This window comes from Coptis chinensis, chromosome 8, assembly GCF_015680905.1.
Source record: "Coptis chinensis isolate HL-2020 chromosome 8, ASM1568090v1, whole genome shotgun sequence".
Classification (NCBI taxonomy): Eukaryota; Viridiplantae; Streptophyta; class Magnoliopsida; order Ranunculales; family Ranunculaceae; genus Coptis; species Coptis chinensis.
In genome coordinates, this window is record NC_141463.1 from 90,851,989 (window position 1) to 90,876,063 (window position 24,075).

General features: G+C 35.0%; 1 protein-coding gene and 3 long non-coding RNA genes across 4 annotated transcripts; 3 read left to right on the forward strand and 1 right to left on the reverse strand.

Annotated features, from left to right (window-relative positions):
- Positions 1 to 1,839: 1,839 nt before the first annotated feature.
- On the reverse strand, positions 1,840 to 3,351 carry LOC147484258 (F-box protein At5g65850-like). Its single transcript, XM_086579730.1, has 2 exons — positions 3,221 to 3,351; positions 1,840 to 3,133 (listed from the first exon to the last, which is right to left on the reverse strand). The coding sequence occupies exon 2, from the start codon at positions 3,073 to 3,075 to the stop codon at positions 1,840 to 1,842; it is 1,236 nt and encodes a 411-aa protein (XP_086435856.1). The 5' UTR covers positions 3,076 to 3,133; positions 3,221 to 3,351.
- A 77-nt stretch (positions 3,352 to 3,428) lies between these two features.
- LOC147484259 (uncharacterized) lies at positions 3,429 to 7,511 on the forward strand. Its single transcript, XR_015204891.1, has 6 exons — positions 3,429 to 3,783; positions 3,896 to 3,972; positions 5,068 to 5,185; positions 5,636 to 5,693; positions 6,009 to 7,125; positions 7,446 to 7,511. It is a non-coding gene; the product is annotated as an uncharacterized LOC147484259 (long non-coding RNA).
- Positions 7,512 to 7,689: 178 nt separating this feature from the next.
- LOC147484260 (uncharacterized) lies at positions 7,690 to 12,445 on the forward strand. Its single transcript, XR_015205031.1, has 6 exons — positions 7,690 to 7,933; positions 8,026 to 8,106; positions 9,266 to 9,316; positions 11,086 to 11,203; positions 11,671 to 12,003; positions 12,118 to 12,445. It is a non-coding gene; the product is annotated as an uncharacterized LOC147484260 (long non-coding RNA).
- Positions 12,446 to 16,181: 3,736 nt separating this feature from the next.
- LOC147484261 (uncharacterized) lies at positions 16,182 to 19,030 on the forward strand. Its single transcript, XR_015203927.1, has 3 exons — positions 16,182 to 16,293; positions 17,359 to 17,517; positions 18,865 to 19,030. It is a non-coding gene; the product is annotated as an uncharacterized LOC147484261 (long non-coding RNA).
- Positions 19,031 to 24,075: the final 5,045 nt, after the last annotated feature.

Below are 24,075 nucleotides of genomic sequence, written 5' to 3' on the forward strand. Positions count from 1 at the left end.
ACGAGTAATTAAGAACCCAAAACAAAAGTGAGTTTATAAAAATAGACTTTACGTGTATGCAAACTATATAGAAATTGTAAACTATCGAACTAACCTAGAAAAATAATTAATGAGAAATCAGAAACTGGATGCAGATGTATTGAACTAACCTCAAAGAATAATTAATGGGAGATTGGAACATGGATGCAAATGTAATGAACTAATCTCAAAACTAATTAACAAAACATCGAAAACTGGATGGAATTGTACTGAATTAACCTTAGTGAATAACTAACAGGAAATCGTAAAGTGGATGCAATTGCACTGAACTAACCTCAAATAATAATTAACGGAAAATCAGAAACTTGATGCAACTGCATTGAACTAACCTCAAAGAATAATTATTGAGAAATTGGAAACTGGATGCAACATACTACATTAAACTAATCTTAAAGAATAATTAATGGAAAATCAGAAACTTGATGCAAATGCATTGAACTAATAACCATAAAACATATTTGTATTATATGTAGGGAGAATAAATGTCTCGACAAATATAGTTTTGCATTTTAAATAGTGTTTATTATAATTCTTCTATTGTGATTGGAAATGTCTTGTTATTCAAGTAGTTTCAATATTATCTTCGCCACATTGGACATTCTCACAAAACTTCAATCAAACTTCTATTATTAAACCTAACAATAAAAAGAAGTCGATGAGTTTTATCAAGGTTTGGTGCTTCATTTTTATAAAGAGTGGTGCAAAAAATTTAAATGAGTAATTAATATAATTTTCATATCTCATAGATATGCATAGTTGCTAATATTTTTTATAATAATTTAATATAACGGCACCCGTTCATAGGACACGTTCATGTAATAAATCTTTTCAAGTAGGAGTAGTGTATTCTTTGAAGATATAGAAACAATCAATATGTTTTAGTGATTTGTACACATTAGTACGTAAGCCGAATGGTGATGATTTACCGTTAAATCACCATAAATATAATAAAACTATTATACAAGCTAGATCGAGTTTAAGATAATTCCATTTGAAAATTACGGATTAATATTCTAAACCACAAAGTGAAGAGGTTATCTCAATTTGATCTCTTAGTTTCCAAGTACTTATGTACCATAATTGCTGCTCATTAATATATTTCGGTTTATTTTCAATAAAAATATATTCTGATTCGAAAATTTGCCGCTAAATCACTATAAATCTAAGAAAACTATTATACAAGCTAGATCGAGTTTAAGATAATTCTATTTGAAAATTACGGATTAATATCCTAAACCACAAAGTGAAGAGGCTATCTCAATTTGATCTCTTAGTTTCCAAGTACTTATGCGCCATAATCGCTGCTCATTAACGTATTTCGGTTTATTTTCAATAAAAATATATTCTTATTCGAAAATTTGCCGCTAAATCACCATAAATCTATGAAAACTATTATACAAGATAGATCGAGCTTAAGATAATTCTATTTGAAAATTACGGATTAATATCCTAAACCACAAAGTGAAAAGGTTATCTCAATTTGATCTGTTAGTATCCTAGTACTTATACACCATAATTGCTGGTCATTAACGTATTTCGGTTTATTTTCAATAAAAATATATTCTGATTCGAAAATTTGTGTAAGATATTTTGTAAAGTCTAATCGAAAATTTGTGAAAGACATTTTGTAAAGTCTTTTCAGCATACAAAATATTTAATAGATCCGCCTACGCCCGGGTTCAAAATCTAGTAAGAAACTAATTTCAAGCAACTAGCGGAATAAACCAAACAAAGATACAAGGAGAAAAATAAGAATAACACCAAGTTATGCGTCACAATACACAAATAAACTCATAATAACTAGTTTGATATAAATAATGGCTGCTTCATTGCAGCTGCCACAATCTTCGACGGAGATACAAGACTTCCAACATGAGCAATAACTAGCTTAGGTGAGTCGCCGCTAGCATCAGCATTCTTGGGCAGGCAGATGGCACTGTGGGTTTCAGAGTCTGTGTTGTACGACAATAATCTCCTTCCATGTATCATTCCGTAATATGCACGTGTTGAACTCGCCATAAAAAAATCACTGTAGTTTAATTCCGTACCATACAACTGCTGGTTCATCCAGAGCCCCACCAGTCTATACTCGAAATTACCAAATGCAGATTCTCTGGGCTGGGGCAAACGTATACAGCACTTCTGAACCCAAGTGTCCTTTGCTACGTCCATCAGCGTCCAGACTTCATTACACATCCCGGAAATAAACACAAAAGCAACAGTTTCCCCTAGTAGGGCGAGGTGCGCCACACATCCTTTGAAGTTACGATTAGTCCCAATAGGAAGAATCCGCCTAGCTCGAAACCTCTCAGTCTCAAGGTCGAGAGACACAACTTGATACTCCGTCTCATCCATGCAGAATACAGTTGACGCTACCCAATACAAAGCTCCATCAGAGTAAAAAGGTGAGTTGGAAATAGAAAACGGAAGAGCTAACTTTCTCCAAGACCCATCACCGAGAGTGAAAATTGAAGCCAGGCCGTGTGAAACCTGAAAGTACTTGTATTTCTTGCTCAGAGGAGCATAACCAAATGCAACATGAATTTCGCGGCCAAAATTTTCAGATGGTATTTTAACACGGTCCCGGGTGATTGGATTGCAAATGTAAATAGACTTTTCTTTCAAAGCATGATAACAAATCAAACCCGCGGACGATTGAATATTTGTATAGTTGACTCCTCCCAGATCTCCACGGAGCTTCATGCCAACGATTGCATCACTGTGTGGCTTCTCCGCAAAATAAAGATGAGGATACCTAGTAAACGAGTACAAGTGACCAGGATTTCGGAGAGTGTGTGCCACGTGCAACTCCGGAAACAAAGAGTCTTTGATAATGTCGTTCCAGAGTTTGCAAGTGCACTTGGTTGCTTGTAGGAGAGATGTGAGGGGTAGCCTAGAAAGGATTTCAAACAAAATTTCAACTGGGAGATCATTTAATTCCTTATTCTCCTTCTTACAAGTGTGGGCATATTGTTCAAATCTCTTAACAGAGTTACCACTTATTGCCTCTTCCTGGTGTCTTTTCAGCAGCGCCATTGCTCGAAACAAATTTGATCCTTCCTTGGGATTATATTATAGATAAATAAATAAATACCTGCACCCCGATGAGGTAAAAAAAAAGTTAGGGACTTAAGGAAGCTGATAATAATATACAAAACAAAGCGGTGCGGAAATCATATACCTTTTCTTCGTCGTATAGGAGAGACCAGATTTGTTTAGAAGCCTTTCCGCCGGATTAGATTTTTTTTTTATACTAATCTGGGCGGTCCACTTCTCGTTTATATAAGGAAACTTGGAGTCTTCAGTTTTGGAGAACTACATGTTCAGGGCGAATTCCAAACCCAAGTCCAACTCTCTTAATATCTATATCTATCTATCTATATATATCAACTTAACAAAACAGCTCGCTTTCCTGACTCGCGGCTGTGATTCAATCTAAGGGTGGATAAATCGACGGTCGAAACCAAAGACACGTGTGGGAACAATAAACCATATTTTTTTTCCCATGAACCCTTCGGTTCTCTATCTTCTAAAACGTGATTAGAAATTAATTAGTGAAATTAAACCCAAAAACCCTTCGCTCAGTCTGCCTCTCAAAAAACTTAGACATTAAAAATTCTCTGTTACTCACTATCTTCCTCTGTTTTTCATCTTCCCCATGGATCTTTATCTCTATGAACCCATTCAGACAATTCTTTACTGTCAAGTGTCAATGATCAATAAAACTCTTTTTTGCAGAGCCAGGTAACCCAACTTAACCAATTTGAGTTTTTTCTTTTCTCGCAGTCATTAAATCACCAACTTCATATCTTATATATTCTTATTGCTTAACCAATTTTAGGTTTTTTTTATGCAGCAACTTCTCTTTTGGTGTTTGAATGCATAATCACGAGACATCGATTTTAGTAGAGCGTATCCAAGCTCAAAATTTTGGTTAGTTCATTTGTTATTTTGAAGAAATTACACAGTTTTTGTTGGATCCCTAACTTAGTTAGATAATTACATTTTGTGGAGTCATATATAGAAATTGATTGCTGGAATCAAATTTTTAAAAAGTGGACAGACTAGGACTGTCAATAGATTGAATGGAAAAAGGAAAGAAAATCAGAAGAAGAATACCAACAATAAATAGTTTGTTAGGTTTTAGTTAGTTTTTATTGAGCAATACCAAGACATATTTTCGTATCATGGATGCTCGCAAACATTTTGAATCAATGACTCATCCTGACGTCGTCTCCTGGAGTACTTTGATTGTGGGGTAAGCACAGTTAGGCTATGGGGAAGAAACTCTCAAACTTTTTGAAACAGTGAGAAGTGCAGGTATCAAGCAATGTCACCTTTGTCACCTTTGTCGGGGTTCTCTCTGCTTGCAGCCATGTTGGATTTGTAGAGGAAGGTTGCAATTACTACAAAATCATGGAGTCTGACTATGGGATTAGACGTACAAGGGAACATTGTTGTTGTGTGGTTGACATGCTTGCCCATCTTTGAAGTCGAAGAAGCCGAGAACTTTATCGGTCAAATGTTATTTGATCCCCATTGTGGTGTTTAAAACTCGCTTGCGGCATGTCGAAACCGTGGGGATGTAGAGGTTGCAAAGCGTCAGCCGGATAAGCGTATGGAAACTGGATCCGTCCGATTCAGCATCTCATGTGTTACTCGGCAACATCCTTGCATCAACATGTAATTGGGGTGAGGTCGCCAGAGTAAGGAGATTAATGCGAGGCGAGGTGGTGTTAGGAAGGTTCCCCCAAAGTTGGATAGAGGTGAAACGAGGCTTTTATCATATCGCGTGAAATTCATATTTTGTATGCCCCATTCTTGTTTCTCTTGAATTGTTCTCTGTTTCATGGCTTTATGGCATCCCCAAACATACTTCTTTGGAGTTTTTTAGGAACATGTTATTTTTATTTCAATTTATTCTTATGATTTGATGTTAGTGCAACACTATTTTATTTGGAAATGTCGTTCCAATGATTATTAGAATACCGATATTTTTTATTGATAATTCAACTGCAATTTTGCAAGCTCCAATGAAACGAGCAAAGGCTGAGAATGAGAGGCGGAAAGAAATACTTAGCCAAGTGAGGAAAGTCTACAACACTCTACAGATGCAATTGATGACCAAAGAGAGCTACATCATGAGGTGAATTCCATTAATTCTATATATTTTGTATGTTTGATACATCTTTGTAGAAAGAACTTAGATAAGTAGGTTTCACTTTCAAATTAAAAAAATAACTTATAACTTGAAGTTGGTGGAAGGAAGTTTAATTGTACCGTAGGCAGTTCATAGATTTAGGCCCTGCTAAGGGCATAAGTGATGAAAGTGATGTGCCATCACGGCTCCAGTTCACTCTTGCAGCTTCTGACATGGCTAATCTGAGCCCTCTTCAGCCGTATGCTACTTTCACACAAAGGAAATGACCCACCAAAATTTGCCTATTTTCTCTCCATCTTTTATTCTGCCTCTCATAGCCACTCAACACTCTCTGAGCACCGGGTTACATCTCCTCTTAAACATCAGCTTACATCTCTTTGACTAACCTTGATCTCTTGAACTAATATGTTTCAATCTATATTCTATTCATTTTAGGTTAGCAACTATAAAGATATGTCGGTGACAATTTTAAACCCCAAGCTAGCTACACATGGTAATTTCTGTCTCATTTTTCTTTAATTCTTTGTTCTAACTGCTTGATAGTTTTCAGGTATTTTTGTTAATTGTACTTAGTTTAATATGGAGTGAAATAGGTTGATTGGTATTGTTAGATCTTTGTTGAATGTACTCTTATGATCCCGTCAATTTGACATTTCTGTTTTAGTTAGATGAGGGTGCTCTTTCAGGAGTACCCGAACACCATATGTGTGCTTTTCAATTGATTTGTTAATCTCTCTTTTAAATCTTCAATTGGTACCTGTCTTTATTTGCCAACTTATATGTTTTTTTTTCTTTTAATTGAAAATAGGATCAAGACCATTAATTTAAGTGGGTATCCTCATTGACATGTTGCGGAAGATTACAAGGGTGTTCTCCAAGGACGATGGTGACAAGAGGAAGGGTGCTTAGTTCCTCGCTTACTGTAAAATAATAATTTGAACTGTGGAATCTAAATTGACCATGTACCTTATGTGAGAGTGAGACAGTGAGACTACTTTAAAGGTGTTGTAATACTGCATTTGGTTAAGTACTTGAATACTTGAATTGTCAAAGCTATTTTTTGACAATTCGATTTTGCCTAAAATATAGCCTTAATGTTATGCACTCCCATTTTGATATGTTATGATTCCCGTTCTCTATTTTGTTACTTTTACTTGCAATTATGACATGATTCAAACACAAGTGAAAGTGGGTAGTGTATGATGAAATTAACTGGATATGGTTCTAATGTTTAGGAGGCCAACCATCATTTGAGGAGGACATGAGCAGGTCATCAAAATGTGCTTATAGGTAGCACCGGACTGTCACGGACACGCTTGGATGTAATGCGTGCCGTGCGGCGGTAAAAGGTTTGTACATTCTCTCTTTCTAGCCCAAAACATGGCTCCAAGCCCATGCACGATTTTGGATTTGAAACATCTATCTAACAAAATAGAGTTGTTTCCTGACTCGCGGCTGGGATTGAATTTCAGAGGGTATAAATCGACGGTCGCGGATGAGTGCCACAATTAGAGCCCATGATTATAGAAATAAATTAGATTCTTAAGTGTGAAATTAAACCTAAAAAACCCTTCGTTTCTCCGAAATAGCAAAAACCGTTCGTTCTCAAATTAACAAAAAAAAACCGTTCGGTCATCCGCTGTTAATTAAACTTCATCGCCTTAAACTCTCTTGCGTTCTTCCTCTCTCTCATCCTCACTTCAACTGTCACCGTCAATCTCATGTAAGTAATTTATAATTTAATTTGTTTTGTATTGCTTTGAGCCTTTGATTTTACTGTTGTTTTGGTTAGCTAGCATCTTAATTTTGAAAACCGTCGAACAAAAAAACCCAATGGTTTTCCTATCAAACTGCGGATTGGAAAAGTTCTCTCTTGCAATTTCTTCCAAAGAAAGCAATTCAAATGTCTCTCTTGCAATTCTCAGGTTGGTTTCTTATCACTTCTCTCTACGTTTGTGGTTCTCATGCCTCTATTTTCATATGCCTATCTCTTCCCTTTAGAGTTTCTGTTTTACTTTAAATTCTTTTACTTTAATTTTTTTTATTTTTATTTTTATTTTTATTTTTATTTTTATTTTTATTTTTATTTTTATTTTTTTTTTCCAGGTTTTATGCTAACTCTATTGGAGACTGGCTGCATTTCAGTAAAAGGGGTTTGTAATAAAGAAATTGATGTGTATAGATTCACCATCTCTTGAATCTTGGACCAATTGTATAAGCATCTCTTATTGCTCTTTTGTGCCAGGTTCTTATTTCTTAGATGGAGTCAATTGGATATGGCATGGAGATGAAATCATTACATGAACAAGTTGATGAATATTTTTTAGTTCTTCTCTTTTTTATGGATCAAGTAATATGGTTATCTTTTTCCATTTTTAATAATCATATTTTCCGATGTTGATTTGCATGTATGCTTTTCCTGGCTCGAATTTTGTGTTTAATCATGGTGACAGAATTTTGTGTTTAATCATGGTGACAAAAAGTGATGACAACTACGGTAATAGAAGTGAAAGCCAATTAATTTGGGATTGATCTAATTCAACTTCATTTGCATTTCAAAACTCTCCTTCTTAACAGCCAATGGGAATTCCTGGGTTATAAACTTTACCACATGACTCCTTCCTCTAACCTAATTCATTGTTTTCCTAGATTTCAACTTATCTATTTTGTAGTGACAATAAGGAGGTGATGAAGTATGAAGACATGCTTGAATTGAATCTGAAGCTGGATTTGGTAATTTTATCATCTTTTTCGAGTTCGTCAGGTATTTTGTTCTTTGACCATTTTGGTTTTGAAATAAAGACTTACGTTATTCGGGTTTGAAGGAACATCTAAAATGGAACTAGCACGAGCGGTAGAGTTATCTCATTGGGGAACTCGATGTTTGTACAGGCAAAGATCAATCAGTGAGGACCAGACTCTAGCCACATAATTTTTTTTTTTTTTTTCTAATCTTCCATCATAAATGTATATGGTGTGGTGTTAGGCTACTTTATTCTTTGTTCATTCTGCCTTTTAACAAATACATGTACCAATTGTTTAGCTAGAGTAAAGAATAATAACCATTTGGTTTCCATAACAGATAATGTGCGTAATATGTGTATAAAGCTACTCCAAAGTTGGCCCTTATTGAGTTATTAAGAATCCCTTATCGAGTTACCAAGAGTTCAACGAGGGGGAGCCTGAAAATTTCAACCAATCTATGTACAAGGTGAAACTCCCAATCCATATAGCTTGAAGCAGATGATTGGCTTGAGAAATAAAAGTAGATTAGAACCAAGTGTATCATGGTGATAGAAAGTACGTAAAATACCAGGAATAAGAGTTTCAAGCAGTTCATTGGTGGTTGCAATGAAAGAAGGTTAATTCTAAGTGTATAATAGTTGGCTCTGCAACAGGGTTTTCTGAAAATTTAGAGCACTAGCTCTTTTTATCCTCTCTCATGCATATGAGATGAAACTCATAACCATTTTTAGGGAAACTAAATCTTTGTCGAGTTGGGGTGGTTGGAGAAGTGAACGTATAGAGCAGTCTATGTGGACTTTAAAGATGGATGATATACTGCTTGGATTGCAGAAAGGATGTGTCTGCCACTGATCGATTTGCCTCTTAACCCAAGAAGCATGTGCGAAAGAGTGGGCCAGCAATCTCTTAACAAATTTTCATGTGTCGTCCTTTAACGTTTAGCAGAGTAGTAAGTTTATTTGGATCTTCAGCAGCACTGTATTTTTTAAAAGCAAGGTAGTACGTGCCTTGACATTTCTATTACACTAGATACATCTAATCCCCATATAAGAGAATAATTTTTCTGAAATTCTCTCAACTGTGTTGTGGTTTCTATCTCTTACGTCCTTATTCAAGAAATTCTAAAATTCGATGATATGGTGAAAAAAACGATATTCTGACTCGATGATTTGCTTCCAACAAATATAAGATTTGTACTTGGTGATTCACATATACTTTACATAATCGCACTTTTGATGCTGACTTTGTTGTTGATTTCGTTTCAAATTTGTGTCAAATATGTGTCCTATGCAGTAACAAACCAGAATTGGAAATCTGCAGGCACATGTTAAAAATAATTTTGTGCTACCATTGCTGATCGAGGAAGGTTAGGTAATGTATATGTGTTTTTGTGTCCACTATCATTTTGTATGGTGTTTTGTTCTACTAACCATGCGTAACATCCTTATGTTGTGGTACAACCACTGAATATTTGATTAATTTTCATATATTCAAGTGTTCATATAGCCAAAATACCTGAATGTTAGTTCCCCTCCTCTCACACCAAAGAATTGGAGATTACCGTTGAAATGGTCATGGGCTTTTACGTTCAAGTGGTGAAATCTATACGTCAACTTTGTTATTTAACTCTTCCAAGTTTCCATACTATGATACTAGCTATATGACTCGATAGTATAATTCTTAAATAAACTCAAGAATTGAGAATCTCATTTTTGTTACCTGTTTTAATGATTCTAATCATTCTATAATATATTTCATCTATTTCATTTTGATCTGACATCTACTAAGGCATACCAACGTGTACTTGGGGTGCTATGAGTAACCAAAACATGTGTTCAGGGGCCATCCAAAGAACATGCATTGCATTGTTTTTGGCATAGACTAATTTGTTTGGTAGTCGCGAACATAGTGTTTTGCAACTACGTTTTCTTTTATCTCATGTTTTCCTTACATATTTAGATTTTTTCTTTCTTTTCATTTCTTTACTTTCTTGCATATCAATGGGTGATGCCTCAATTAGCCTTGAATCACTACCTTGATACGTTTGACACGTATTTTTTAATTTTTTTTTTTCTGATCTGCTTCTTTTCAATATCCGCATATTGTCGAATTGAACATTTAATTTTGAAGTTATTTTCTCATTTTGGATAAGATATTTTTACTATCTCTCTTTGCATAAATGTAATGGTTTGGGTTCAACGAACTATGTCATTGGGTTTGGCATAATATGGGAGTTATGTCTGCATATTAAAAACCATGTATTCACGCACTACAAGGTGTTAGGTGAGAAGTTAGAAAACATACAAGCGACACTACCCAAGGGGAGAGGGGAAGCGACTACCCTAGGGGGAGAGGGGATCTTTTGACTATAAGGTGTGGGTGGTAGGCTAAAAATATAGCTCAGGTGCTACCTAGGTACACATGCTTATTTTAATTCGGAAATCAAGATTTAGGAGATGATGTCTTTATTGGATCAAATTTACAATCCAATGATCTTGCTGGTTTCACTTGATGGGATAGTTTCCTGATCTTGGTGTATTGTTTCTTGGGTTGGATATTAGCTATGTAAATGGTGTGCTTAGCTACTAATTATTGGCACTTTCTTACTGTAGAATGGCATAGCTTTGACGAAGTATAAAACTTGAAATGTTACTGTATTTGAGACATAGATTTGGCTTAATGGTTTTAGGATGCCGTCTTGGTTTCACACTTTTACCCAAATGAACAATATATTTAGGAAATAGATTATAGATGGCTACTTACAAATTAAATGTTTGTGGGTTCACCTCAACTTCTTTTCGTCGAGACAGATAACTTTTAGACTTCAATTTTGAGCATAATACAATGAAAATTGTGTTGACATTCTCAGTATCTCTTGAAGTTTTCCCTTATACTGAGAGCTCCACAGATGCTCCAAGATAACTTTTTAAGTTGAGTGCTACTTTAACAAGGTGTCAAATGCTATAGCTTGATCCTACAGTAGAAAATACACACACCAACACACAAAATTACTGATTTATTCCTACTCTACTTTTTGTTCGAGGAAATAAAAACTTTTTTTTATATTTCACTATTTTTATTATTATTTCGGTTCAGGGAAAACTGTTAGTGCTGATTTGAAGTCTGTCTTTCAATTTCAGAAAGGGGTGGCTAATCAAACTCGGACTTCGCATGGGTACTTGGATGAACAATAGGAATAACTTGAAGAACAAAAGTAAAATGCCTTTGCAGATCAAGCAGCTTAAATAGAACTTTTAGGTGAGAAGTCATTTGAAATAATTTGATCACAAGCTGGTACCAACATAAGAGATTATAAAGATCATCCAGAAAAATATCACCTCCTCTGCTGCTTCAAATACTACCCCTTCATCCCATAATTATAGCTTCTTAGATAATTTATATTTTTGAGTCTTTGCCAAAACACTTCAACTTCTATAGTGTTGTCATTTTTATTTTGTTTAGGTCAACCTGTTCAAATATTGCAGATACTTATATTGTTCTATATTTTGGTGGCAATTCCATCACCTATACTTTTGAATAATTGTTTATCTTTGTTGATGATTATGAATTGTCTACAACTGAATCATTCTTAAGTTTATTAGTTGTGTTGTCTTTACGTTTGCAATGCTATTCAGTGACTATCTGCATTTGTTATGATTGTGCTGGTGGTGTTGTGTGGTTTGTGCTGGTTAGTGTGTAATTGTGGTGTTACGTGTGTGGTACAGGTGGCAGGTGGTGGTGCTGGCAGGTGGTTATAGTGTGGTGAGTGTGTGTTGGTTGGTGTGTGTGTGTGGTGGTGATGTGCGGTGGTAGGTGGTGTAGTGGTGCTGTTGTCTACTACTTGGTGTAGGTGGTGCTGGTGAGTGGTGATGTGTCTACTACGTAATGGTGTAGGTGCTGCTGGTGCAGTGGTGTAGGTGGCAGGTGGTTTAGTGGTGTAGTGTTTGGTATGTGTGGATTGGTGTCTGCTGCTGCCTCATGCATGCTACCTCCTGCTGCTGATGCGCTGATGCTGATGCTGCGCTAATGTTGATGTTGCCTGCTGTGTTGCTTGATATGTGTGTGATATGCAACTTTTTTATCATGTTAACTTTTCTATGCAATCGCACTCTCTAAGATATCTCTTTATTTTTTTATTCATTTCTTTTAAATATTACTCATTCTTTATGCAGAAAATGGGTAGTCTGCCAAACACCTCTAGAGATATAAAGCCATATTGCCATGAATACACTATTCGGGAGACGAGTTTTATGATACGTGACAATTTGTTTGGAGATTGACCATCTATGACGGTAAGACGGCAAACCCAATCAAATCTTAGTGCGTTCAATTCCATTTTAGTTGTGAATTCAGTTATAGGCACTTGGTGTGTACCACAGTGTTAATAAGAACTAAAAGATGTGTTTGATTCGAATATAAAGCGAAATTCAATTCCAATACATTGCTGATGATTGTTGTTCAGTTTTCTCATTTTTGTTTGTGGTTGACTGATGATTTGTTATTCAGTTTTCTCATTTTTATTTTTATTGTAAACTGATTCAAGCTAGATATTTAAACTTTGTGGGCATGCAAATAGGTGATCAGGGATGAGCCCTTAATTAGTCCCACCCTTATCACTTCATTAGACAAGCTAGATAACAGGGCCTAACTGAAATTGAAAGCCAAAAGCACTTATCCTAAATGTCCTACAATAAGACTCGGTTATACCCATCAGGATTTTCACATTTAGTCAGAAAGCCAGGAAAGGTAATGACCAGTTAAACATATCTTGCATACATGTCAGCTGAAATAGTCAAACAAGAGCTTAACTGGCACCTCAGTATCAAGTCCCCATCAATTAAAAGGCATAATAATTTCACAAAGACGTCTCGGGTCGCCTTCTTTTAATCAAATAAATCTAGACAGAGTAAGGTATTCCTACTTCCAAAATGCACATATTTCAGTAAGAGAAATATCACCTTGACCCAAACAATCGTCCACAATAAGGCAAATTATCGACTTAATAACAGGAGGAACAATATTAACTAATATGAATATTGGGATACCAAACCATTAAGAAATCCTGCAAGTGCTTAAACACAGTAGAAGGCGATACCAATCATATGTATAAACCTACACACCGAGTTACCTACATTAATCCATGCGAGTGCTTAAAACAGTGATATGAAGGATACTAGCTACCATGTAACACACCAAATACTTTATCATAACCTGGGCGATATATTCCTACTCTTGCTTACTAGGTTTATTACACTTGCTCAACCACATCATTAACACAGAACACAAGCTATAACCAATTGAATCACACCCTACTCCACCAATCAAAAAAGCGTATAAGAACCTCGATGAGAAAAAAAAATTGCTCCACTAGGCATGCATCAACCGTACCAGATTGGAAGACTGTCCTACAGTTCATACTATCACAAGCACACACACACTGTGGGTTGATTTAAACAATCAACACAATTCAATAACAAATAACTTAACTTTCTACATCAAAATATACTGACAACTTACAAGTGTACTAAGATATTTTTCACAATGTTTACCACCCAAAATGCACTGAGATATTACATTCTTTTCATTGAGCTGTCTTTTTTTGGAAATGACATGCCATTCATTATGCACAATGCCTTTTTTTAATGGTCTTATTTTTATGCACAATGCCTTTTTTATTTAATTACCTTATTTTGGAAATTAAGTATTTGTATGCGAATCTTTCTTTGCTATTTTTTTTCTCCCGAACAATTTAATTTTAGTAAGTGATTGCTCTTGGCCTATTTTGCTTATTGTCTTAACTTAAGATGGTCCGGTATTGGATTATGAGTACCAGAAACGATGATGCAAAATCTGACACAATTAGGGCATTGGTCTGTGCTATCGTGTACACCATTTAGAATGTTCTACAACTGCATGTTATAATACTCTTTAGAAGATGAAAGTCCATAAAGCTCTAAAGGAGATACCTAGAACTTTGGCAAACAAAGAACATAATAGGATGACTGGGTTCGTATATATACAATTGAAGCATATCGAGGCAACCAATATTTAATGCAACTGGGTCAGATTGCTTGAAGAAACTCGGAAGTTGAATGCATAATAGTTAAATGATTACAAATAGAATTGGGCGTGGAGTTCTTATTAAGGAAAAACATTAGAAAGACTGACTTTATCTTTTTGTAGTAGTCGAGATGCTAGATATATTATACTTACTGGAGTTTAAAAGTTTAGATATTAGTATGATAGTAGCAGACCAGATTAACATACAAAAACTTAGTGTATTCAAATTGCTAGAGATCTGTGTATACAAATAAATTATAATAAGTCACCACTAATGTTCTTGGTAACTCCATCACATCCAAGCTTCTAGGAGTGCATTGATGAATTTTTTTGAAAACATAGAGCTCCTATATTTAGAGAAATAATCAGAGGAACTGACCTACTTGATAGTTGATATAAGCTCTGCAATTTGCCTTATTTCAAAGTGCTTTATGGATTTCATTGTAATTCTACCATTTCACAACCGTAACCTTATATGGATGAAGTTCATTTCAATCCTCAATTATGCATTTCTCTATTAAGTCGTTTAACCAAATAACCTTATTACATCGACTTCAACTTGATGAATAGTTTGCCAACAACGAACTACATTTCAAGAAATTTTTAAAAATTATTATGTTATCCAATTACCCGTGTTTTCCTTACTAAAAATGTTATACGTTAGATTCACCTATTTCCAAATGCTTTCAGTAAATTAGTTACAAATTTTTTAAAAGAAAATTACTCATTACTAAATAAGTTGTTATTTATTAACACATTATACTTTTTGAGTTGCCTACTTCTCAAATCTCCATTTCCATTACACTAAATACATAAGTAATTTTTAATCAATCTATCTAGAATGCCACTTTATGAAATCCGTGCCGAAGGCACGGGTATTAACTAGTATTATATATAAAAGCTCGTGCACATTCTCTCTCCTCACCATATCGCTAAATTTTGCACTCTAAGCAATATGATTGGCTCCTACAAAATCGGATGTGATAATAATTAGTGACACCTCTCTAGATTTGTTTAAATCTCCCTAATCTATTTTTATATTATTATGACCTCCTCAAATTTAAAAAAAAAAATAACAAATTAAATAAACTTTATACACATTCTACCAAAACCTATTACATTACTCAAATCTAAAAGAGGGAATATCTCTTCCGTACCCAAAAATAAACGAAACCCCACGTAGTAGTTGAAACCTACATAGTAGTTTTGATTTGATTTGATCGACGTGTTTACTCCTTCTCCGCTCTCCAACTTTTTGTTTACTAAAAGGTAAATATCTATTCGTATCCATCACTCCGACAAAGGTTTGAATCTGGTTTTTGCTAGAAATTGTAACTGCAAGTTCTTTTTGTGCGAACTCGGTTTGGTTCTAAATAATATCGTATGATTAGTTTTTCTCGAATGTCATTTGTTTTATGTTGTACCTTTTTTTGTTGTGTAGTTGCAGTTGGTATTTGATGCTCCTGTTTTCTGAGAAGTCAATTGTTTGCTGGTCATTTTCTTTTTGTGTTGGTATTTGTTTTACAAATATCTTTGAGAATCCATTTGTTTTGAGTGGAGTGTTTACTTTTTAGTGCGCCTTTGTAACCAATGATGTTTCTTTCTTCTGTTTTACTTAAACCTGCTTTCGGGGAACCATTCATTAATGGGCAGGTAAACCCCTACGATCCTCAGATATCATGAGGAATGGGTTAAGAACTATCACCAATCGCAGAATAGACGAGACAGAAAGCCACGCCATGGGACAGACCAATTAGGCGGAGGGATAACATGCCTCCTCCCTCACAACCACCCACACCTTATCGGCCATCAGAAAACTCTAATAATCGTAGCAAGAATGCTATGAACTGGAATGCAAACGGTCGTGTCCAAAACCAATCAGAACCATCGCCAACTCCAAATAGAGACATGCTAGCACCCCGATTCCAGAATCAGAACTTTCAGAACACTAGTATGCCACAATCATCATTACAGAATCAAAGTTATCGAGGCGAGAGATATCCCACCTCCAATTCAGAATCAGACTTTCCAGAATAGTTATCCGCAATCACATTCTCAGACTCGAGAATTTCAAAATCGGGACATGCAGCAACCAATTGAGAGGCAAGGATATCATAATGGAAATGTTCCACCTCCAAATCAGACTTGGAATCACCAGAGTGCACCAATGCATCCCAGTCAGAACCATAATTTCTCGGGTAGAGACGCGCCACTTCCAACACCTAACTCGAACAACCAGAGGGATAATGTACAACCTCCTCCACAGGACCGAGAATTTCAACCAGTAGGTGAGATATTGTTATATCATTATAATTAATGGGTATTCTATAAATAATTATATTTTCGTAACTTCATTCGTAACCATATTCTTAATTGTATCCCCTTCTTCTTTTGTATGAAATAAATACTAATTTATAATCATAATGAAACTTGAACTTTAATTTATCTTATCTCTACTATTTGTATACAACCATTGAGACGGGTTGTTTTGAAGTTGGAAAATGGGTATTATCAAAATAAAGAAAAAAAAAAAAGAAATTGGCAATATTTGATTTGATTAAAGGGGCTCTGATTTTCTAGCCACTACTTTGAAATGAGTTGGAAAAAGTTTCGGGAAGTTTGATTGTAAAATTGTAATAATTGGAATTGGAAGAGGATTTTCATATTGTCAGAGGTCTTGAGAGGCTTGGAATTGGCTGCATCTATTTTGCTTATAGATTGTTTTGTGTACTCAATGCATTTGACATTAGAAGTACGTCTAACCGTCATGAATGTCATTAAGCTGATTCTTTGATATAGTAAAAGCCATTATTTTTTTCATTTGTTTTACCACATAGGCCCCATTTTAGGATCTCATTTAGGATATATACTCATAATGATGTATATCCTTCTCATTATGAGTTCCCTTTGAGTTTTCTGTTGAGCTATGTTATTGAACTGAAGTTGTACATGAGCTGAGAAAGTGAGGTCTCTGAATCTCTTAGTTATTTCAATTTTTGTTACTGTAATTGGACTTTGCCATTTTGGTTAAGGTGTTTTTGTCATTCTTCAAGAACTAATATGTTATAGGATATGTCAAGGTTCTTGATTATATCAAATTTTAGTTGGCATATAGGTGTTTTTGCTAGGTATTCCATGTATAACCACCCCCCCTTGAAATCATTTTTGTGAGAATTCTTGCTCTTTGACTTCCGAATGCGAGATACTTGACCCGACTTTGATTACTTTACCAGTAGGCCATTGGACATTATGTGAAAGGATACAATTATACGCTTTATGTATTTCACTTTCCTATGGATATACTTAAGTTCATGACCACCCTTTTTGATGAATTTTTTACTGTGTTATTGCAGTGGCTCTATTTCTCATCCTTCTTCTCTATGCCGAGTTAGTTTGTCAGTATACATGGCTCTATTTCTCATCCTTCTTCTCTATACCGGGTTAATTTGTCAGTATACCTAGCAGAGTACCAATTGTCATTGGTGGATTATAGCACCATTTGAATCGGTTATGTAAGTCTCTTATTTTTGAGTTGATTCGGTTACTTTTACAATTTCAATGTTGAACTAGCATGTATTGTTCAGATTGGTATTGACTTTTGTTTTGGTGGTTGTTTTAGACTTTTATTGACTTGAAAATAGCACTAATAATCAATAAAAATGTTCGGTTAATGAAGTTGAGGAGGGTCTTAAGCTTAAAAGACCATGGAATCAAATAAATATATGATACTCTACTTATAAGCTTCATCAGTTCACCATGGCTTATAAACTTCTATTGTCCCTTTCAACCAATTAGAAATACTGTTGTGAGATTATGCCATCCACACACTTCGTCACGTTAATTGGTTGTTTCTTAAAGTTGTAAATAGATAAGCTAAATGAGGTTAGGTTCTACCTTTTGTGTTTCACGGTGTTCTATGTTGTTATTGACATGCATATTTATTTTGACTATGTAAGGGATAAGATCAAAAGGTATTTATTTAAATGGAGTTTGCCCTATATAATCTCCATATGAATCTATTCAAATAATTTTAGGTAACTAACTAATTTTGTACTCATCATAGCTTTGAAGATAGAATGTTTCATTGTTGAGCTTCGACATCATATAGATTGTGTGGATCTCATTTTGAAAGTCGAAACTCTCATGCCATGCCTTATTTGTTTTGTAATAATATTCTTCTTCTTCTTATATTTTTCCTTTTTGTGTCGACATTAGGAATGATATATCCTACTTAAATTTTGCGTTTGTGTCTATGAGACTTTTCTTTTCTCTTTATTAAGACCACATGAATTTAATTCTTAATTTTCACCTAAAGCCCAATATATGATTGATCTCAATAATGAATGGTCAAGTCTAGATAGAAGAGGAGCAATTTCAATAATGATGGAGTGGAACATGGTAGTGAAAGCTCAAAGTTAAATTGTTTGTGCCACAAACCGGGTGCAAGAGCTCGAGTATTGAGAGGTTATTTTGCCAAGAGAGGATTTTCACTAAATTGAACACTATAAGATCTTTATCCAAGGCAAGATTACTCAACCAAACATACATATATGAACCTATACTATTCTTGCAATGCAAGTTGTAACAGATTTCATGGCAAAATACTCAGATAAAAAGTGCACCCTCACTTAAATTCATTAATCATGTCATCTATGAGTTTTACTTTTGTGCAGCTTAAAAGTCATTTTGTAGACTCGGTTTTGATTTGATTACGTCTACGTTGATATGTAGTACACGTTTAATATATACTTTCTTTAGTTTTCATATAGATTTTATTTGGTTTTTTATCACGTGATGCTTTTTATAATACAAGATCTGTAAATGAGTCTGCTGATTTGCTTTTATATTATGTTTCACAGAAACATATTTTTTAACCACATCCCAAAACTGAAGCAAACGGAGTTTCACACTTAAAGAATGGGAATAAGTTGGGAGTAATGCATATGCAATCCATATTGCCCTTGGTTCTTTGTTTTAAATATTTCCCCGACAAAAATCTATATCACAGCTCATCTTTTCATTGTAAGTGCATTAAAACTTGTACATCCATCTTCCTTTGAATTTGTTTGATGAGTGGAAAATTGTATTTATTATTTTTGTTTGACGAGTTCTTCAAGATCATTGAACTTTAAATGGATCTAGATCCAGTTGGAATAATCAACGGGATAGATATGAATGGCTATGTAAGATGTTAGAGCACATCTATATTGTAGGTTATAAAATCATATAGTTATGTTTTGTTGTTATTGGTGTCTTTCATATAATTGTTATGTGGCTGACGTATATATGAATAGGTCTCTTAGATATATAATCTAAGACATACTAAGGTGTAAACATGTCAGATTTAGGGTGTACATTGAATGACACAGTGGAGATTTGACAAACTTATTAATTTTTATCATGCGCAATTCATTGGTCTACTATTTATGTTGATAGTGCGTGTTGTGCAAGATATTGTTTGTGCTTAACAATGCTACACAATAATAGTTTTGTGGTCATTTGTAAATTTCTAACATAGTTATATGCGCAGAATGCATAGTCTTTTACTTTTATATTTTTTTTCCTTAAGTCAACACATTTGGAAACATGCAAAAAAGAGATCCTGTTGTCGGTAACATAATGATGTCCAGGCCATGAAGATAAAGTTTCCAAATAAATTTAACAAGCCCGGCCATATTATATTGGGTATTTAGATTTTTGAATTTTAAGTAGACACTTGGATATTAAAACTTAATACTTGCTTGCAGTTGTGCATCGTACTGTACCAAAGCATTTTTGTCCTCGCTTTTATATGTCTTAGTCATTCTATGCGTGCTAGGCATTAGTGGTTTCTTATGTCAATTATTTTTTTATTTTTTTATTACATATATTTCTTAAAACTTTTTAGAGATAACCTAAGGAAATACAACAATGCACCTGGCAATGGGAAAGTTGAACTGAGTAACCCCATATGAAAGTTATGAAGGCTGTGGTGGCAAAAGCCAAGAAGGCTTAACTATAACACACCGAGGGGATTCAAAATTGAAGAATAGTTGGAGTGACCAATCATCCCAATATGGTAATTATGCTCATAGATTGTATTTCTTTAGTGATTATCTATATAGTTTTTCTACGTTATATTTTTATTTCAAGTTGCTAATGCTATAGCCTAGAAGATTACAAGGTTTTTATTTCATTTCTATTATTGTAAATGTATATAATTAGTTGATTCTCAAAAAATGGGTCCATATTCCATAGAATCATGTTTGTGCAACTCCTCATGATGCAATGAAATGGGTTTAGAGTTTTCATGTGAAATGGGTTTGACAGTTTTGTAAATTCGATATTGAATACTTTATGGTCATGATGATTGTTCAATAGACACGTCTTAATCTATTAGATGAGTTTGAACGTCTCCATACAGTTGTATTTTGAGGTAAAAAATATTGTAGTTTCATGGCATTAATTATTTATATTTGGGTGTTTCATTGCATTATGAGTGGATTTACACGCACCAAGCATAGTAGCACTTATACAAGTATGCATTAGTAAGTATACATTATGCATTTTCACCCTTCAGAAACTAGCTCATGTTCAACATTATAGGTGCACAAGAATGCATTTGTAACTTTATTGTAGTCAGTATTGATTTTCATGTATGACTTTTAGATCCATTAAACCCTTGTTGGTTCATTGATTCAGTTTTAGAGCATAAATAAAAAATGTACATGAGTCATGAAATAGAAATGTCTAGAGTGTTTCATTCTTTCAAGGTCTTCCACAATGTGATAAGTATGCCAATAAACTATATGCTTACTGTAATGACCCATCTTGAGACTTTGTATGACCTTGGTGCTCATCTTGAAATAGACTTCCACGATGCATTGTAATAGTTGAGGTGTAGCTTGAAGCTGACTCTATTATTATTAATTACTTGATACGGGAGCAAAGGAACTGCTATTGCAGATACGATTGACAACTAGCTGTGAATCTATTCTTAATAGTATTGCACTACACTTCAATATGTTTAGTGTTGGTAATAGTGGCTGGTACTTATATTGTATTGTAAATTATCAGTCCGAAGTAGATCAAATGGCAAAAAAACCGAATGCACCACAATTTGAAGAGGATGATAAGGACCCACTTTTAGATATATCTTCAATGACTAATAATAAGGAGCTTTGGCTTATTCAATGGCCAGTTAATCAAGTAATTATGTCTTCCCATTTATTAATTCTCCCTTCTTTTTTTTTTTTTTTTTTTTTTTAAACTAATGTGAATAAGGAGCTTTGAATGCGGTTTTTCGACCACCGATCTTGATGGGTAAGAGATAACACTTAAGTTGCAAAGGAATGGAAATTTTGCTAGCTTTGAGACTTTATCAGGTAAGATTATATCTTTTGTTGTTGTTGTTTTTTTTTTGCTTGGATTTTTGGGTTTTAGCTTGAGAATAATGGCAGGGAAGTCTTACGAGTTGGTCAGCTTTGCTTCTCAAGTACATGATGCTACGATGTTTCAATCTTTAGCGTCAGACACAAAAGTTGGTAAGTTAGGCATGTTATATCTCTACATATGGATATGAATGTGTTTATTTGTATGTATACTCCATTGACTGAGGGTTTGAATTCCTTTAGACTCCTTTGAGTCCTCTATTTTTTTAGCTTGCAATAGTCTTTTAGGATATTATTCTAAGGAATTTTGCATAAAAGGAGATTGAAAGACTCAACATAGACTTCCACGATGCATTGTAATAGTTGAGGTGTAGCTTGAAGCTAACTCTATTATTATCAATTACTTGATGTAGGAGCAAAGGAACTGATGTTGCAGATACGATTGGCAACTAGCTGATTTTATGCCCATGAAGATGCAAAGTTAGTGATAGTTGTTGTGCTGTCAACCCACGCATGTGAGAGGATACTATAAATTGCTTATAAATGCGACCATTAGCAAGACTTTTGAAAGCAGTTGGAGTTGTGAATCTATTCTTAATAGTATTCCGATACACTTCAATCTGTTTAGTGTTGGTTAGTCTAAAAAGTAGTTTCCAATGTTGTTTATTTCTCCTGTTTCTTTTGTTGTCCAATAAACCATTTTGAGTTCAACCGGCTAAACAATTGTAGGGTTTGCTGTTTTTAAGTGGGGTGGAACCGTAGACTTTCGCATAGATGGTCTCTTTGTTGCACCGTTCAATCTGCCAATATCAAAAGTTTCCTTGTACAACTACAAATCGAATTCTAATTTTTATTGAATTCTAATTTCAGCAAAATTATTAAATAGGAGGAATTCTGGCCCAATTTGTTATTAGAGAGATTTGTGAGAAGATGAGGATAGAGATCCGGAAGAAGGAGAAGATATCTGATGGACCAGCACCACCACTAGAGTCGTCTGTGGCCACAAAAAACGATGATGAAAAATCAGTGTACGTTTCAATTGAACAGGAAATCGACAGATGGTATCTCCTCAATCCTCACAGTGGGATAAGAGGACAAGGATTTTCGTTTTCTGAGGTTCCATCACTTAACTTTCCTTGCGGTTTAGATATAGACAATATTCTATATTATGGTTGTGTTGCTTTCGACTCCAAGATATATTTCATTGGTGGTATGTCGGACGATTGTTACTCTTCCAAGGTGTTTATATTTGATCCCGCCACAAATACATGGAAACGAAGGTGCCCGCCTTTGAACCACCCCAGGGCTTTTCCTACAGTGGTAGCTATTGGACGTAGGATCTATGTCTTTGGATGTGGCACTAAACAGATGGATATCAGTATAGAGCAATGGGCTGAGTGCTATGATCTCGATTCTGATGCCTGGAAGTTTCTTCCAAGCCCTCCACAAGAGGTTTTTGATAATCGCATCGTAAATTTTCAGGCCGTTTATGAGCACCGGAACCAGATTATTCTCTGGGGAATTATTGGTAACCCGGTTTATTCCTATAATTATGCTACTGAAAAGTGGATTTGTTTCGGGTCTCAGATCAGCACTGTTCCTATAATGTGCTACCATATGGTGGTTGTAGAAGATGTTTTGTTTTGGCATTATTGTGGGCATATTTACTCATACCACCTAATTAAGAATGAGTGGATATTTTTATACCAATTAGAGAACTCCAAACTTGTAAGAGTAAAACCGTACTATCGTGGTGATCATCCTGACTGTTCGTTCCTAGTACCTGTGGGGAAGGAAAAGTTGTGTCTCATTTGCTGGGATAGGGAAGCTGACAACAAGCTACATTGCTACCGGTTTCGAATAACAAAATCCCTAGTTTCTGAAGAAGGATCTGGAATTGGTCTCGTCTTTGATGGATTCGGAGATTTTCATACCCCTGGTGGTGTAATCGGCGAACATGTGCTGGTAGTGTGAGAGTCAGTATCTTTAATTGCGCTTTTATTCTCATTGTTATTTGATTTTGCATGTTGGAAGACAATGATATATCTTCTACTGTTTGATGTGTGCGAACAATACCATGTTTCTCTTGAACTAGAGCCTCTTACTGTTTGGTCTGTGTATCAGCGTATGCACCTCATTACTGTGAGGAGTAAGCATCTTCAACTAGAGCCTCAATGCGTTTTCTAAATGTTGTTCGTCACTTTAGCAACAATCAAACTACGTCTTCCCAGTGAAATCCCTCCTTGAAGAATTGTCAAAGTGCATGCTGGGTAATTCTTCGAAGTCATTAAATCATTGAGCCTTCATTACTCCTTGTAAGCTTCCTTTTGTTGGGCCTTACAGGTTACCTTGTGGTAGGTGACCTTCCTCAATCCTCAAGACGATTAAGAGAATCCGAAACAATATTATCTTGAATTTGATGATAAATTGGAAGATGTTAACCTTGTAGCTTTCACATTTTCTGCTCTGAGATTTGGGGCATCTCTTTGCAGTCCTTGACAAGCCATGGGCCAAACAATCACCTTGTACCTCATTTAATATTTTATTGCTCAAGCTATATATATATGGTAGATGACATTATGGAAGCAGAGTATATGACCTGGTGAAAGGAGCAGAATAGGTTTTCAGCCTTGTGATCGTGAAAGGGTTAATCTTTTTTTATGATTACCTTCTTTTGTACCTTGGGCAAGTAAAGTTTGT

Coding starts and splice junctions, on each gene's coding strand:
- LOC147484258 (XM_086579730.1), bottom strand. CDS start 3,075: ATGGCGCTGCTGAAAAGACACCAGGAAGAGGCAATAAGTGGTAACTCT.